The 13621-nt window shown below is 48.8% G+C and overlaps 1 protein-coding gene across 2 annotated transcripts in view; it reads right to left on the bottom strand.

The window, feature by feature from the left end:
• Spg11 (SPG11 vesicle trafficking associated, spatacsin) overlaps nt 1–13621 on the bottom strand; it is a 67169-nt gene that overhangs the window by 11778 nt on the left and 41770 nt on the right. For both annotated transcript variants that reach the window (XM_060371802.1, XM_060371801.1), the window contains exons 22-28: nt 8287–8492; nt 7721–7829; nt 6445–6604; nt 5610–5879; nt 4173–4373; nt 3347–3454; nt 2094–2256 (exon numbers count right to left, since the gene is read on the bottom strand). In XM_060371802.1, coding sequence (XP_060227785.1) covers nt 2094–2256; nt 3347–3454; nt 4173–4373; nt 5610–5879; nt 6445–6604; nt 7721–7829; nt 8287–8492 — 1217 coding nt within the window. The remainder of the gene's footprint in view (nt 1–2093; nt 2257–3346; nt 3455–4172; nt 4374–5609; nt 5880–6444; nt 6605–7720; nt 7830–8286; nt 8493–13621) is intronic.

Raw genomic sequence — 13621 nt, 5'->3', positions numbered from 1 at the left:
TTATTAGATGGGGTGTTACTGTGTGTTCAGACTGACCTTGATGTCAAGCCCGTCTTCCTGCCCTAGCCTCCGAGCGCTGGGATTGGAGGTGAGCCACCATGCCCGGCTGCGTGGCTCAGATGGGCGCTCTTCAATGTTGTAGCATTGTTCTAACCTTGGAGGCGACTCAGGCTAGCTCACTCATGTTTTCTCTGACTGTGTGTGTGTGTTTCTGTCTCTCTCATTTGTTCTTCTTTCCATCAAACTCGTTTGGTCATTTGCTGACTTAACACAAGCACCATTTGGATGGAGACGGCAGAACTACGGTTGGACTGGCTGGTCCTTAGGCATGGCTACCGCGCAGTCTATTCAGAGTGGAGCAATACTGGCCCTATCTGCTGTTTACTCAATACAGGGAGATCCAGCTGCACTTCCTGGTGTCTCTGGAAAGGATTATCCTAGGGACGTTAGGATTTCCAGGGATTCGAGTGCAGCTTGAGAGTAGCATGAGGCCTGAGTTTGCTGCCTAGCACTGCAAACAGACACATCGAGGGTTCTCTGCCAATACTTTGCGTGGCAGCGTTTGCTCCTATGTCTAATTAATATTAATGTGAAGCCCATGCATGTCTAGTTACAAGGGAAGAGCATGAGAAACCTCCCATGTAGGCTATTTTCTAGTGCTCCCTGGGAATGGAGGTCTGATGTAGGTAGTTCTAGAAACCTGGACAGAGCACACAGTAGCCACCAGTACAGGCATGCGCGTTATCTTTGCTGGCATCATCGATAACACGAGTGTTTTTCTTGTGTTTTGAGACATGGTCTTGCTATGGAGCCCACACTGACTTCAGATCTTCCTGCCTCAGCCTTCCAGGTAAAAGTCTTACAGAAGTAAAACAGGCTGTAAAAAAGCAGAGTTGTGCCTGTCACAATGCATTACAGTTTGTTTTCTGCTGCCGCGCTGCTACATTCTGATCAAAAAAAAAAAAAAACTTGGGGAGAAGAAGGCTTATTTCAGCTTCACTTCCAGGAAACAGTCCATCACTGAGGAAAGTTAGGGCAGGAGCTGAAGGCTGAACCATGAGGCAGAGACCATGGAAGACAGCTTCCGGGCTTTATCCTCTGGCTCGGGCTCAGCAGGCTTCCTTCCTTCCTTTCTTTTTCTTTCTTTTTCTCTCTCTCTCTCTCTTTCCGTCCTTCTTTCTTTCTATTTTTTTTTTTTTCCGAGATAGGGTTTCTCTGTGTAGCCTCAGCTGTCCTGGACTCCCTTTGTAGACCAGGTTGGCCTCAAAGTCACAGTGATCGGTCAGCTGGCTTTCTTAATGCAAGGCCAGCTGTCCACAGTGAGTGGACCCTCCATATCAATCGACAGCCAAGGTAGTTCCTCACAGACATGACCATAGGCCAATCTGCTCTGGGCAATTGCTCAATTGAGACTCCCTCAGGCCGGTCTGCTCTGGGCGATTGCTCCCTCTTCCCAGATGACTGTTGGTTGTGTCAAGCTGACAAAACACTAGCCAGCACACACTCACCAGCCAGTGCCATCCTGTAGTGCTGTTTCTTAGAAACACCCTTTTCTCTTTCAGTCATAAAACATGGAGCCTATAATGTTTGGCATGGAGCTCTGCATTCTGTCAGTGTTCTGTGCAAACCTGTGCTCTTCAGCTGAACATCTGTGAGTTTCAATGTGACACTTAAAAGCACTAAGCATGTTAGAACAGTTTGACAGGAGGACACTGTCATTCAACAATGACTTGGAGGACCCAAACAAGTAGGAAAGAGAAAGGCAACATCAATTCGATATAATCGTCAACAGTCTTAGAGAGTGCCAATGTCTAGAGGGATCCAATTAGTCTCTGAAATGTTCGCAATTAACTATTGTTTCTGAAACAGGGTTTGTAGCCATGAGCAATGAGGCTGCATGGCAGTTGCCTGCCAGGGAGGGTAACAGTGGTGTCGGCACAGAGGCCCATGGGTGTGTGTGTGACCGACCGTGTGGCCGTTGCTCCAAAGGACTAGCTAGCAGATGCTGCTGTGACAGATGCGTTCCCCTCCAAAAAGAATTCCAAGATGCAGGAGCTAAGTTCTCGGCATGGCTCCGGGCAGTGTTGTCTTACCGTCGGAGAAGAGGTGCTCGGCCCCGGCAAACAGCTGCAGGAGCTGCCCCAGCTCATACTGCGTCTCACATTGCTGTGGCATCAGCTTCAAAAGGAAACACACCTGATCCCTCATCCACGTGGCAGGTATGATAGGAAGGGCCCTTGTAGCCGCTGCGTCAAGCTATGGAAAACAACAAAGGCTCAGAGAGAACAGTTCAAAGGAATGAAAAGGCAGAACCCCCAAAATTTGGGAGCAAGAAAGCCAAAATATTCTGAAGACTACTCTCTGACGGGCCTATCGCAAAGGGAGTGTCTGAACAGCTGACAGAGTGGCAGAAAGCGTGATGGGGTCAAAGGACAGTTCTGCTGCTTTGCAGGAAGGCCTGGTTTAGGGGATACATGTATGAAAGTTCAGGGTCTCAAATGCTGGGAACCAGGGGTTCCCTGGCTTAAATTCCCCTTCCTCTCAAATTAGTTCCCCTATGTACTGGCATGAAATTAACCAACCATGTTTCACTAGGCAGCTTCCTAGAAGACAATCTGGGCATATATTTGAACCCAGAAGATTTAAAATTCATAGTGTGAAGATCTTTTAGAAAGACTTTCTTCTGTCCGCTAAGGAAGAGAATTCCAAGTTCTAGGTCAGCCTGGGCTACAGAGCAACATAATGTCTCAAAACCCCTCAGCTGGGTAGGTGTTTTCTTCCTTTTTAAATTATTAAAGATATTCTTATTTGATTTACTTTGTATGTGAGAGGGGTACGTGGTGCAGGTCATTTGTGACAATGTTAAGGAGTTGGCCTGTCCTTCTACTTCCCACACTGGGTTCTGGGGATGAAGCTCACGTTGTCAAGCTTTGAGGCAAACCTGCCAAGCCATCTCCATGGCTCAACAAAAAACCAAAATGTTTTCCTCTCACGGTAAATACAGCAGGGTCTTGGGACACCCTTTGCATTCTTCACTGTCACAGCCGCCCCGGACTGATGAAATGTGGCCATGGACCACCCCTCTCTTGTTGACGTCCACAGCAGGGACCATGACTCTTTGCCCCACTGAGTTTGGCTGTAGCCCCAGGACACGGACTGCAGAGCACATTATAGGACTTCTGTTTATGGCAACTACAAGTCACACCCCGCCCACCTGGCTTCTCTGCAGTGACACAGTGACTATCAGTCACGTGGCCCAACCACTTGTCTGCTGCTTCCCAGTATCAGCCACCAGCAAAAGGGCCGCACCAACACCTTCAGACTGGACAGAAGGGCCCCGGCCTACCGTGTCAAGGCTTTTCTGGAACTGCACGAGCTTGACTTTGGCTTTCTCATAATTCTTGAAGAACATACACAGTTCATACATCTCCACAATCAACAGAAGTGGGGAATCCTTTGGGGAAGAACTGAAGTTAGGAAACCCAGAACATCAAATGATTATTAGTAACAACTTCAGAATCAGATTAAGGTTCATATGTTATTTTCTTTTGGGGGGAAAAATCAATAAATCGACTAACCATTCCTGTTAGTCTACACACTGTCCCGTAGGCGGCACTATGGCCCCCACAAACATTTCTGGAGGCAAAAGTGAACCAGGAACTACTATGGCTTCAACCAGACTCTTTTTGGTGGGGTCGTCAGCCAGAAAAGAGGAACTCTGGATTAGAAAGGATGACTCTGAACTGTAAGTGCTCACTGACTAAAGCACTGTGTCTGTGTGGTTTGAGTTATGTGAGCTTTAGTTACTAGTCTGTTAAATAAAGGTAATACCACGTCATAGCACCCATACAGTTATTTTATACACTGTAAGAACTTACTAAACCAATACGTATAAAGTGCTCTGCTAACTAAATGTGGTCTATCTCAAAGGACCTAGGCTTGATACCCAGTACTAAACACACACACACACACACACACACACACACACACACACACACACAGTAGTTCTGTTACTGTTATCTTCCCTTGTTGACTTAAAAAAATTTTCCAGGTCTGAGAATAAGAAAAAAACCAAGAAGTGCTATGCTGACAAGCTGAAGTTCTGGAAAGATCTGAAGAGTGCGTGCGTGTGTGCGTGCGTGTGTGTGTATGTGTGTGTGTGTGTAAAATACCTTAATGAAAAGTCGGAAGCCTCGGATGAGAGTGTGGCTCTTCCGTCTTGTCAATACAGTTTTCCAGATAATGGACAGGTCCTCGAGGCTCCACGGATGTTCCTCTACAGGGACCTGGATGTGTCTCATGGCTTCGGCTGCCACCTTGTCCTCCACAGAGGTGACAATCCAAACACAGAGACAGGGGACAGCACTGGCACCCTACCATTGGATGAGAATGTTTCAAAAGGACAGAACGGGGCCTGGGTTATACAGATGATAGACTCAGACGCGCATGCCCTGCTTAGAGGAGCTCACTCTGTCTCTTAGTTCAAGTAGCCCAGGAAGCTTCTGAGCACTACACAAAGTGGTCAACAACAAGGGACTATCACCAACTGTCCTGAAGAATGTGGCAGTCAAAAGGCCACCGAGGGGACAACACTCCACTTGCTGATTGGGACTGAAGACTGAAAATCTCCCTTTTCCAACAAGGTGCTGAGGGAGAGGCAAATGCCTGCCCCGCAGAACACACTCCTGACAGCCAGCCAGGGCTGCTGCATTCCCAATGGAGGATTCCTAGTGCCAGAGGCAGGGAGGAGGCTGGGTGGACAGACAGCCCGAGTGCTGGAAGCACAGACACCGTCAGTGACCTTGTAAGCAGGTGCGGGAGCCTCACTATTGTCCAGAACCATTACAGTCCCCTCCCTGCCTGCTGCTTTCCTTCCTCCCTCCCCATTCTCTACTTTCTTCTCTCCCCATTGATTCTCTGTGTACGGGCACATGTGTGCTGAGGCTCACGACAGCCTGACGAGGACAGTGGATCCCCTAGGGCTGAACAGCAGCCAGGATGAGCACTTAACTCAGATCCCCTGCAAGGGCAACAACAACTGTGTGTGTGTGTGTGTGTGTGTGTGTGTGTAAGTGTACATATACGCCACGGAGCATGTGTGTGTGGAGGTCAGAGGACAACTGTGGGAGTCGGTACCTCCTTCCACCATGTGGGTTCCAGGAATCAAACTCAGGTTGTCAGTTTGGTGGCAAGAGCCTTTACCTGTTGAGCCATCTCACTGGCCCCTGGTTTCTTCTTTTTTGTAGTTGTTGTTTTACTTTGAAAAAGACTTACTTTGTTTTTAATTCTCTGTGAGTGTGTATCTGTGGGTATGTGCGCATGAGTGCTCGTGCCCACGAAGCCCCGAAGCGTTGGAGCCACTGGAGTCTGAGTTAGAACTCAGGTCCTGTTCGAGAGCAGCATGTGCTTAATACCTGAGCCATCTCTCCAGCCCGTGCTTGGTTTTCCTGAGACAGGGTCCCGCCTTATAGCCCAGGTTAGCCTCAAACTTGCCATGCTCCTAACCCAGCCAGCCAAGCGGATGGAACACAACCCCCAGCGCGGCCAGCTCTTCTCTGCCTATCCGGTTGCTTTCTGGCTCCTCAACTTGGGCTTTCTGTGCCCCTCACCTGGAAACACGAGGCCAGGACACTGAGGATGGGAGCCTGCTGTCTCACTGCCTCAGCTAGCAGCCAGCACCAAGAGGCTGACTCTTCTGAGCACCGGTGGAGAATCTCAAACAAATCGCTTATTTCTCCTGTGCTTCTCTGGAGCTCCTGGAGGCCCGTGCTGTCTCCATCGCTGTCTGCTCTAGAGATGCACCTCGCCGACAGTTTCTCAGAAGCCAGCTTCAGGTGGCTCTGAAGGACTGGACTGAAGAACTGAAGGAGAGATTCCACCTAGAAGGAGGATTAAGACACACTCGATGTTCCTTTCAGTTAGGACGAGTATGCCACAGAAAGGCTCACAAAGGTGGTGGTGAGCACTCAGGAGACAGAGGCAGGCAGAGATCAGTGAATTTGAGGCCAGCCTGGTCTACAAGCAAGTCCAGGACAGCCAGGGCTACACAAAGAAACCCTGTCTCGAAAAACAAACCAACCAACCAACCAAACAAACAAACAAAAGGATGATTATAATGCTGAGCTACACCAGAGGTGATCACGTGATCCATGATGTTTCCGATTTATTTGTGATAACATCCCGCTATCTGGCCCAGGGCAGCTTACAACTTGCAATCCTGCCTCCTCAGTCTCCCTAGTACTGAGATTCTAGACCTGAGCCACCACAACTGTTTGCTTTTGAGGGAATCTGAGTGAATGTCCGTGTTCAACCTGGACTCCTAGAACCTCACCCACACTCTGTTCCAGTGACTGCCGCCTTGCCTAATGCCAGCCTAAAGACTCAGCAGACGCGGGCCTCACGGCAGACAGGCGCAGAGAACGCGCTCTGGGGAGCATGGTTTACCTCTTCTGGGCGGTAGTTATGGAGCTGGCTGTGAACCAGGAACTGTACCCAGTCATTCGCTTTGGCACATTCTTTAAGGTAGGACATGCTCAGGTTCATATCGTGGAGTGTGCAGAACTGCAGCACTAAGGCCCACTGGCTGCTGGCCTCACTGGACAACCTATGATTAAAATAGGAGGTGGAGAGGAAAAAATCATTAAAATGTAGCTCACTCGCAAGCCAGACTCGTTGTGGGGGAGGGGCAGAGGGATGGCTCAGGGGTTGGGAGAGCTTTCTGCTCCTGCAGGGAACCTGGGTTTGGTTCCCAGGACCCACATCAGACAGCTCACAACTGCCTGTAATAATAATAATAATAATAATAATAATAATAATAATTCTTTTTCTTCTTCCTTCTCTTCCTCTTTTTTCTCCTCCTCCTCCTCTTCTTCTTCTTCTTTTTGGTTTTTCAAGGCAGGGTTTCTCCGTGTAGCCATGGCTATCCTAGAAATCAGAGATCTGTCTACCCTTGCCTCCTGAGTGCTGGGATTAAGGGTGACAACTGCCTGTAATTCTAATTCCAGGGAATCAGCACCTTTGGTTTTCATGGGCACCTGCACACATACACACACACACACACACTCACCTATATATAGATCTAGTTTGAAACATGGAAGTTAGTATAAATTAATTAACCAAAACATATTCTCTTAAAAAAAAAAAGAGCAAGCTTGGGCCAGTGGTAGCATAGGACTTTAATCCCAGCACTTGGGAGGCAGATCTCTGATGTACAAAGTGAGTTCCAGGACAGCCAAGGCTACACAGAGAAACCCTGTCTCAAAACAAACAAACAAACAAACGAAAAAACAAAACAAAACCAAAAAACTACCTCTCAGGCTAGAGAGATGGCTCAGCAGTTAAGAGTACCTGCTGTTCCTGAGACGTCCCTGTTTCAGTTCCCAGCACCCACATGGGGCTCACGACCCTTTGTAATGTCAGTTCCAACAGATCGGGCCTCTGAGGACACTGCACTTCCGGGGCACACAGACATACCTTCAGACAAAACACTCATCCACATAAAATATACGGAGTCTTAAAGACCTACAAGGCAGAACGGACTCCCAGCTCATCTCTCCAGAGGGGGTCCCACAGGTGAGCTGCGACTTCCGCCTGTCCTCCGCTGGCTAAGCGAAACTAGCCATGGAGAGGGGTGAGGAAAGAGCACCGAGGGAAGGTCAGGTCGGCGCAGGCCGGCCTGTCAGGTTCACTAGAGAAAGGGCTGGGGTTGCGAGTCACAAACCTGTTGAAACCCTGCTGCTCAATGCTGTTCCACACGCCTTCTTCCGAGAGCGCAAGCAGCTCCTCTGCAGCCGCCCTGTCACCATCAGCAAGCTTAGCCAGCTTCTCGGCTGAAGAAACACAGGCAGAAGGAAGGCATGGAGAGCCAGCTACCCAGCACGCTGAGCGAGATGGACTGCGTGAGCTCTGAGGCTCGGGGCAGCCGAGCAAGACAGAACACAGTGGGACCCCATCTCTAAATAACCCCGGACCAAAGGAAAAGCCCCCGAAGACCAAAGCCATCAAGAGGGAGCGTGCGTGTGTGGTGTATGTGTTGTGGCATGTGGTGTCTGTGTGTAATGTGTGTATATGTGTTCAATAAAAAAAGTCAGGACCTAAGCATTTTTGTTAAAGTAATGAGGCTCAGGGTCATTCAAACCCAATTAAAATGACCTCTAAGAAAGTGAGATAAATAATACAACCTGGGCAAGAAAAGGGAAAACTACTGCTTCCACCTCAACCCTTTTTGGCCGTTCCCACATTTCCTTTGGACAGAACAGGTGGCGTGGCAAAGCAAAGGCGCTGTACCGAGAGCCTCTCTGACGACGCTGGGGTGAGCATCTTCACTTCCACGCTTGTAGCTGACAATTACATTTGCCATTTTCATGTCAACTCTGAGCTTGAGGCTGCCAATGCCAAGCAGCTCTAAGAAGCACACACAGGCAGCCCCTACCGAAGGGCTGTGGAGGGAAGACAGCCCCAGGGCATAGGCCTCCCTGCCTACTTGCTGGATCCTGAAAAATAAAGAAATCGAAGTACTATCAGACACAGCATTATTGCCACATTGGCTGGGGACAGGCGCAGCGGGGACAGACCCTGCCGCGCAGGTGGGAGAACCTACCCTCACACCCCTTCACCCACGTGAAAGCCGGGTGAGCGCTGAGGAAGGTGGCTAGGCGGGTAAAGAGACTTGGCACCAAGCCCGGCAACTTGGGTTTGAGCTCCCAGACTCACAGAGTGGAGAGAACCAACTCACAAACGCTGTCCTCCGGGATGGGGGATGGCCCAGCGGCTAAGAGCTCGCCGCTCTCATCCACCTCCCAAGTTTGCTTCCTAGCACCCACAGTTCAGATCTCTAACCCCAGCTCCAGGGGACCACACACCCTCTTCTGGATCCCTGCATGCACATGTGCAACACCTCCCCACCAGACACAAACACATGGTTAAAAATAAAATCTTAAAAGCTGTCCTCTGACTTCCACGTGTAACTTGGTGTACACACACAGTACACACAGAAACACAATCCACATACACCATACACTCAAAACATGTGTGTTGGTATAATGTTCTTTTAAAATGTATATGCCTTACCCTTGTTAATTCAAATGCTGATTTCCCCACCCCCAACTCTCTGGTTTCAATCTGGATATTGCATTGTGATACTATAAGCCTCCTGTCTCAACTCTTGTGTAAACAGGACACAAATAAAGCAACTAGATACAATGTTGTGCAATGGGAGGAGCCAGAGGACAGGAAAGAGGGGAGGAGCTAGAGAACAGGAAGGGGCGAGAAGGAGGAGGAGCTCGAGGAGAAGGGAGCACGAGGAGAGCAGAGCAGGAGGAGAGAGCTTGGAGGACTTGGAGCATGAACAAGACCTAAGATTTCACAAAAAGCAAGTATAATGTGGGAAATCTAAATGTTAGGAAACTGAGGGCTTGAAGGTTTAGGAGGGAGTAAATATTGCCCAGCATTGTGTTCTAGGTTAACTAAAAACCCAGTCTCTATGTGGTGATTTGGTTATACAGCTGCTGAGGATTAACAGCAGCTTTACCAGAAGTTAAAACAATAGTAAATATTAATAACCACCTACAACACATGTGCACCATATCACACCTACCACACACTCAAAAACCATGAATATCATAGTCACATAAACTATGTACACACATATACACCATACACACACACACCAAAACTACGTATATCATATACACACAACACATGCCCACAGACCATTTACACCATATCATACACATATAAACACACATCACATACACACATTACACAGAGACACAACCCACGTACCCTGTACACACAAAACATGTGAACAAACCACACAGACAAGCAAACTATGTACACACATACACCACACACAGAAACCACAGACATAATACATACAGACCATTAACACCACACAGATCACCCACGAGACAAAGAAGTGGAACCGTGTAGAGGGCAGAGCCTTGGATCTGATCTTGTGCTTCCCCTTTTCCTTTCTGTTCACCTGGGCTCCGGGGAACCTTTTTATTTGGGGGCACTATAACCCTGTTTCCTTAGATTTACATTTTCGTTAAATTTTTAAAAGATTTATTTATTATTCTGCCTATATGTACACCTACACACCAGAAAAGGGCACTATAGATGGTCGTGAGCCACCATGTGGTTGCTGGGAATTGAACTCAGGACCTTTGTAAGAACAGACAGTGCCCTTAACCTCTGAGCCATCTCTCCAGCCCCTTTTTAATTTTTTTTTTTTAAATTGGGATTTTGTTTTACTGGTTTTTCAAGACAGGGTTTCTCTGTGGAGCCTTGGCTGTCCTGGACTCACTTTGTAGACCAGGCTGGCCTCGAACTCACAGAGATCCACCTGCCTCTGCCTCCCTGAGTGCCAAGGGAGGGAAAATTTTAATAGGCATGAAATACACTACACATCAGCACTGGCAATACCAAAGTTGTGGGATTTTTTACTTTTCTAAGAAAAGTTAGCGCTTTTTTCTCTGGGGAGACACGGAGCGCCAACAAGGCCTAAGTGGAGGCAGTGCAGTGCAGACTTAGGGAACACTAACAGCTAACCAGCTGCTCCCACTTCATCTCTGCAAGGGGCACAGTGAGCTGCTTACAGTTCTGAGTTTCCGCAAAAGTTTTATAAGATAATTCACAGCATGGCAAATTTTCCCGTTTCTGCATCTACTGAAAATAGGTTTTTCTTCCTAATTCCTTGGGAAGTATTTCTGCAGTAGTTCTATTTCATCTCCACTGCACATGGGTTATTGGTAAGGAAGATTATCAGCTTTGTGGTTGGCTCCTAATTGATAAAAACCGATCGAAAGCATCAGTGTGTGCTCTATAAGGAAAGGGATCCAGGGAAAGAGCATCCCTTCCTGTTCACGTCAGCACAAACACCAAAAGCCGCTCGCAGTGCGGGTCGCCCCATACAGTGCCAACATCCTTTTTGCCAGTTTGGCCAACGGAGGTCCACATCCCAGAAAAATCAAGTTCGAATCACAGAAATTAGGACTGAGACGCCGTTCAGCAAGGCACAAGGACATGCTGCTCACAGCTGCTGTCCTTCCATGGCTAGTCGAAGGGGAAAAAAAATCTAGGAAACGAAAAAACCATGCCTGCCCTTGCAAAGATGGCACTGCCAAAGAGGATCATGGGAAGACGACAATATCCCAGGACACCTGCGACGCGGTCCCGTGAAACACTCGCCCTGCCTCAACACTGCGTTTAAATGACATGTGCTCCTAGACACCCGGCTGTGTCAAGCTGGGCTTCCCCGGGCGGCAACGTGCTCGTTAGAGCAGTGGGTCCCAACCTCCTTAACTCGGTGACCCCTTAACAGAGCTCCTCGAGCGGTGCTGACCCCAACCATAAAATTATTTTGTTGCTGCCTCGTAACTAGAATGTTGCTACGGTGATGAATTGTAATGTAAATATTTTGGCGGAAGGATTTGCCAAGGGGGGTCGCAAACCCACAGGCTGAGGATGACTGCTCTAAGGGCGCAGAAAACAGCCTGGTCCTGCCGGGCCAGCTCCACCCATCACACGGCCATCTGCAGCTTAATGCTGTAGCAGCGTCACTGATTTGTGCCGGATGTGGCCAAAATCAACACCCAACTCCTCTAATAAAGGTAGCTGGTCTCCAAGGCGGTCTCCAAGGCGGTTTCCACGGGCTGGCTGAGGTGCAGTTAGAGCACGGGCTGAGCCGGCTGAGCCTGTCTGCTGCGGTATGTCTGGAGGGGCGTTCGGCCTTGCTTCAAGCAGTCTCGGTATCCTCCACAGCACAGGGCTGCCGGGGCTGCTCGTGGTGCTATGCCTTCTCTGGGAGACGCCTGTGGCTGAGCTGTCGAAGCCTCACACTGCAAACTGGCAGAGGAGGAGATGGCAGACACAGCAGTGGCTGTGGTGCCAGGAGCCCCCAGCCAGCTTATTTGGTCAGTCACGTGAGTGTGGAGCTCAGAGGACCATTTTTTAGTAGTCAGCTGGCTTCCACCAAGCAGACCCTAGGGATTGAACTAAGGTGGGAGGCTTGGTGGCAAGCTCCAGCCGAACTCTAGGGCTGGCCCTAGGCTTACATTCTCTTAGGGCAGATATGCAACACCAAAGTGCTATCGCTTCTATCTCCGCCCAGGCGACAGGGAAAACTTCCAAAAGCACTGAACCTGTGATCTGAGACGGGTACGGGCGTGAGCACAGCCACCCAGAAAACCAACACTACCTTTTTTAAAAAATTATTTTAAGATTTACTTCTGTTTTATATGTATGAGTGTCTTAATGTATGTATATATGTCACGTGTGTTCAGTGCCCATGGAGGCCAGAAAAGGGCATGAGATCCTCGGGAGCTGGAGTCACAGTTGTGAGCTGCCATGTGGGTGCTTGGAATAGAACCCAGGTCCTCTGCAAGACTGGCCCGTGCTCTTAACTGCCGAGCCACCTTTCCAGCTCCAAGGCTGACATCCAAAAGCACATTTTAGAGAACTCAGATATACATTTCATACATGCAGAAACTTTTCTAGCAAGATATACAGGATATTGCGGCCCTTTAGTCTAAGGGGCTGGAAGTCGGACTTCTGTCTTCAATTTTCACCTTTCTGAACTACTGAACCATGAAACTGTACCAAAACAAAGTTTAAAATGCATCACGTTGTTACTTATAAAACAAAACCATATTTATCTGTCAACTGCATCAAAGAGTTGTCCCAATTCTGTATGAAGTGGAGTATGAAAGACAGCTCATGAATCTGAAATGTACCAACTATGGAATCCCTCTGCCGCAGCTGCTGGTGTCTGAGCAACTGTCACATGACTTTAAAACATGTCTCTTTTGAGAGTTATTGCTTTACTTTTTCTATCAGCAAATATTACACAAAATATAACCAAAAACTAGAAAGGAAAAAAAAAAAAAAAAAGCACAGTGGAAACAAGAAAATCACCATCCAAATGCAATCAGCTGTCCCCACCCACCTTAGTAACCGGGACTGCCTGGAACCCAGAGTCCAAACCTGAATTTCTGATCTGCCCCCAGAAAGACTCAGCCCTCATCAGAGAGGCTTCTCCTGGCAGTGGATGGCAATGAGCACAGAGACCCACAACTGATCAACTTGCAGAGAATATGAGACCTCAGAGAGCTCAGCCCTGACTGGGCCATCCCTGTCACATCCTATGTGGAGAGGGGACCAAAGATATTAAGAGCCGGAGGTGGTGGATGGCTGCAAGGGAAGAGTGTTTCCAGATGCAGCAGGGCAGGGACAGACAGGAACTCACAGAGACCAGCGCAAGCGCGAGCCAGACAGTCCCCGCTTGGAGGAGGAGTGGACGCTGAGGCCCACCACCAGCTGAGGAGCCGCTGCCATGGCTGTGGGGAGGGGGAGAGTCAGTTTTCTTCAGAGCAGAGACACACAGTGTCCTGATCATACTCCCAGGCAGGCCTCAGGCTCAGCTGTGGTCGGCCAACACAAAGTGGCCTCAAGGTGACAGAGCGGGACAGACACCCAGAATATGAAGCTGGGTAAGCAGGAAGGTGGGGAGGATCTGGGAGGAACTGAGGTAAGGGGTGAACATGATCTAAATGTTTCATGGAACTCTCAAAGACTACATTTCCAACAAAACAAAGGCAAACCACAACACTCTAGTGACCGG

The sequence above is a fragment of the Meriones unguiculatus genome, chromosome 18 (genome assembly GCF_030254825.1).
Source record: "Meriones unguiculatus strain TT.TT164.6M chromosome 18, Bangor_MerUng_6.1, whole genome shotgun sequence".
Taxonomy (NCBI): domain Eukaryota; kingdom Metazoa; phylum Chordata; class Mammalia; order Rodentia; family Muridae; genus Meriones; species Meriones unguiculatus.
This window is presented reverse-complemented; position numbering and strand designations above follow the sequence as displayed.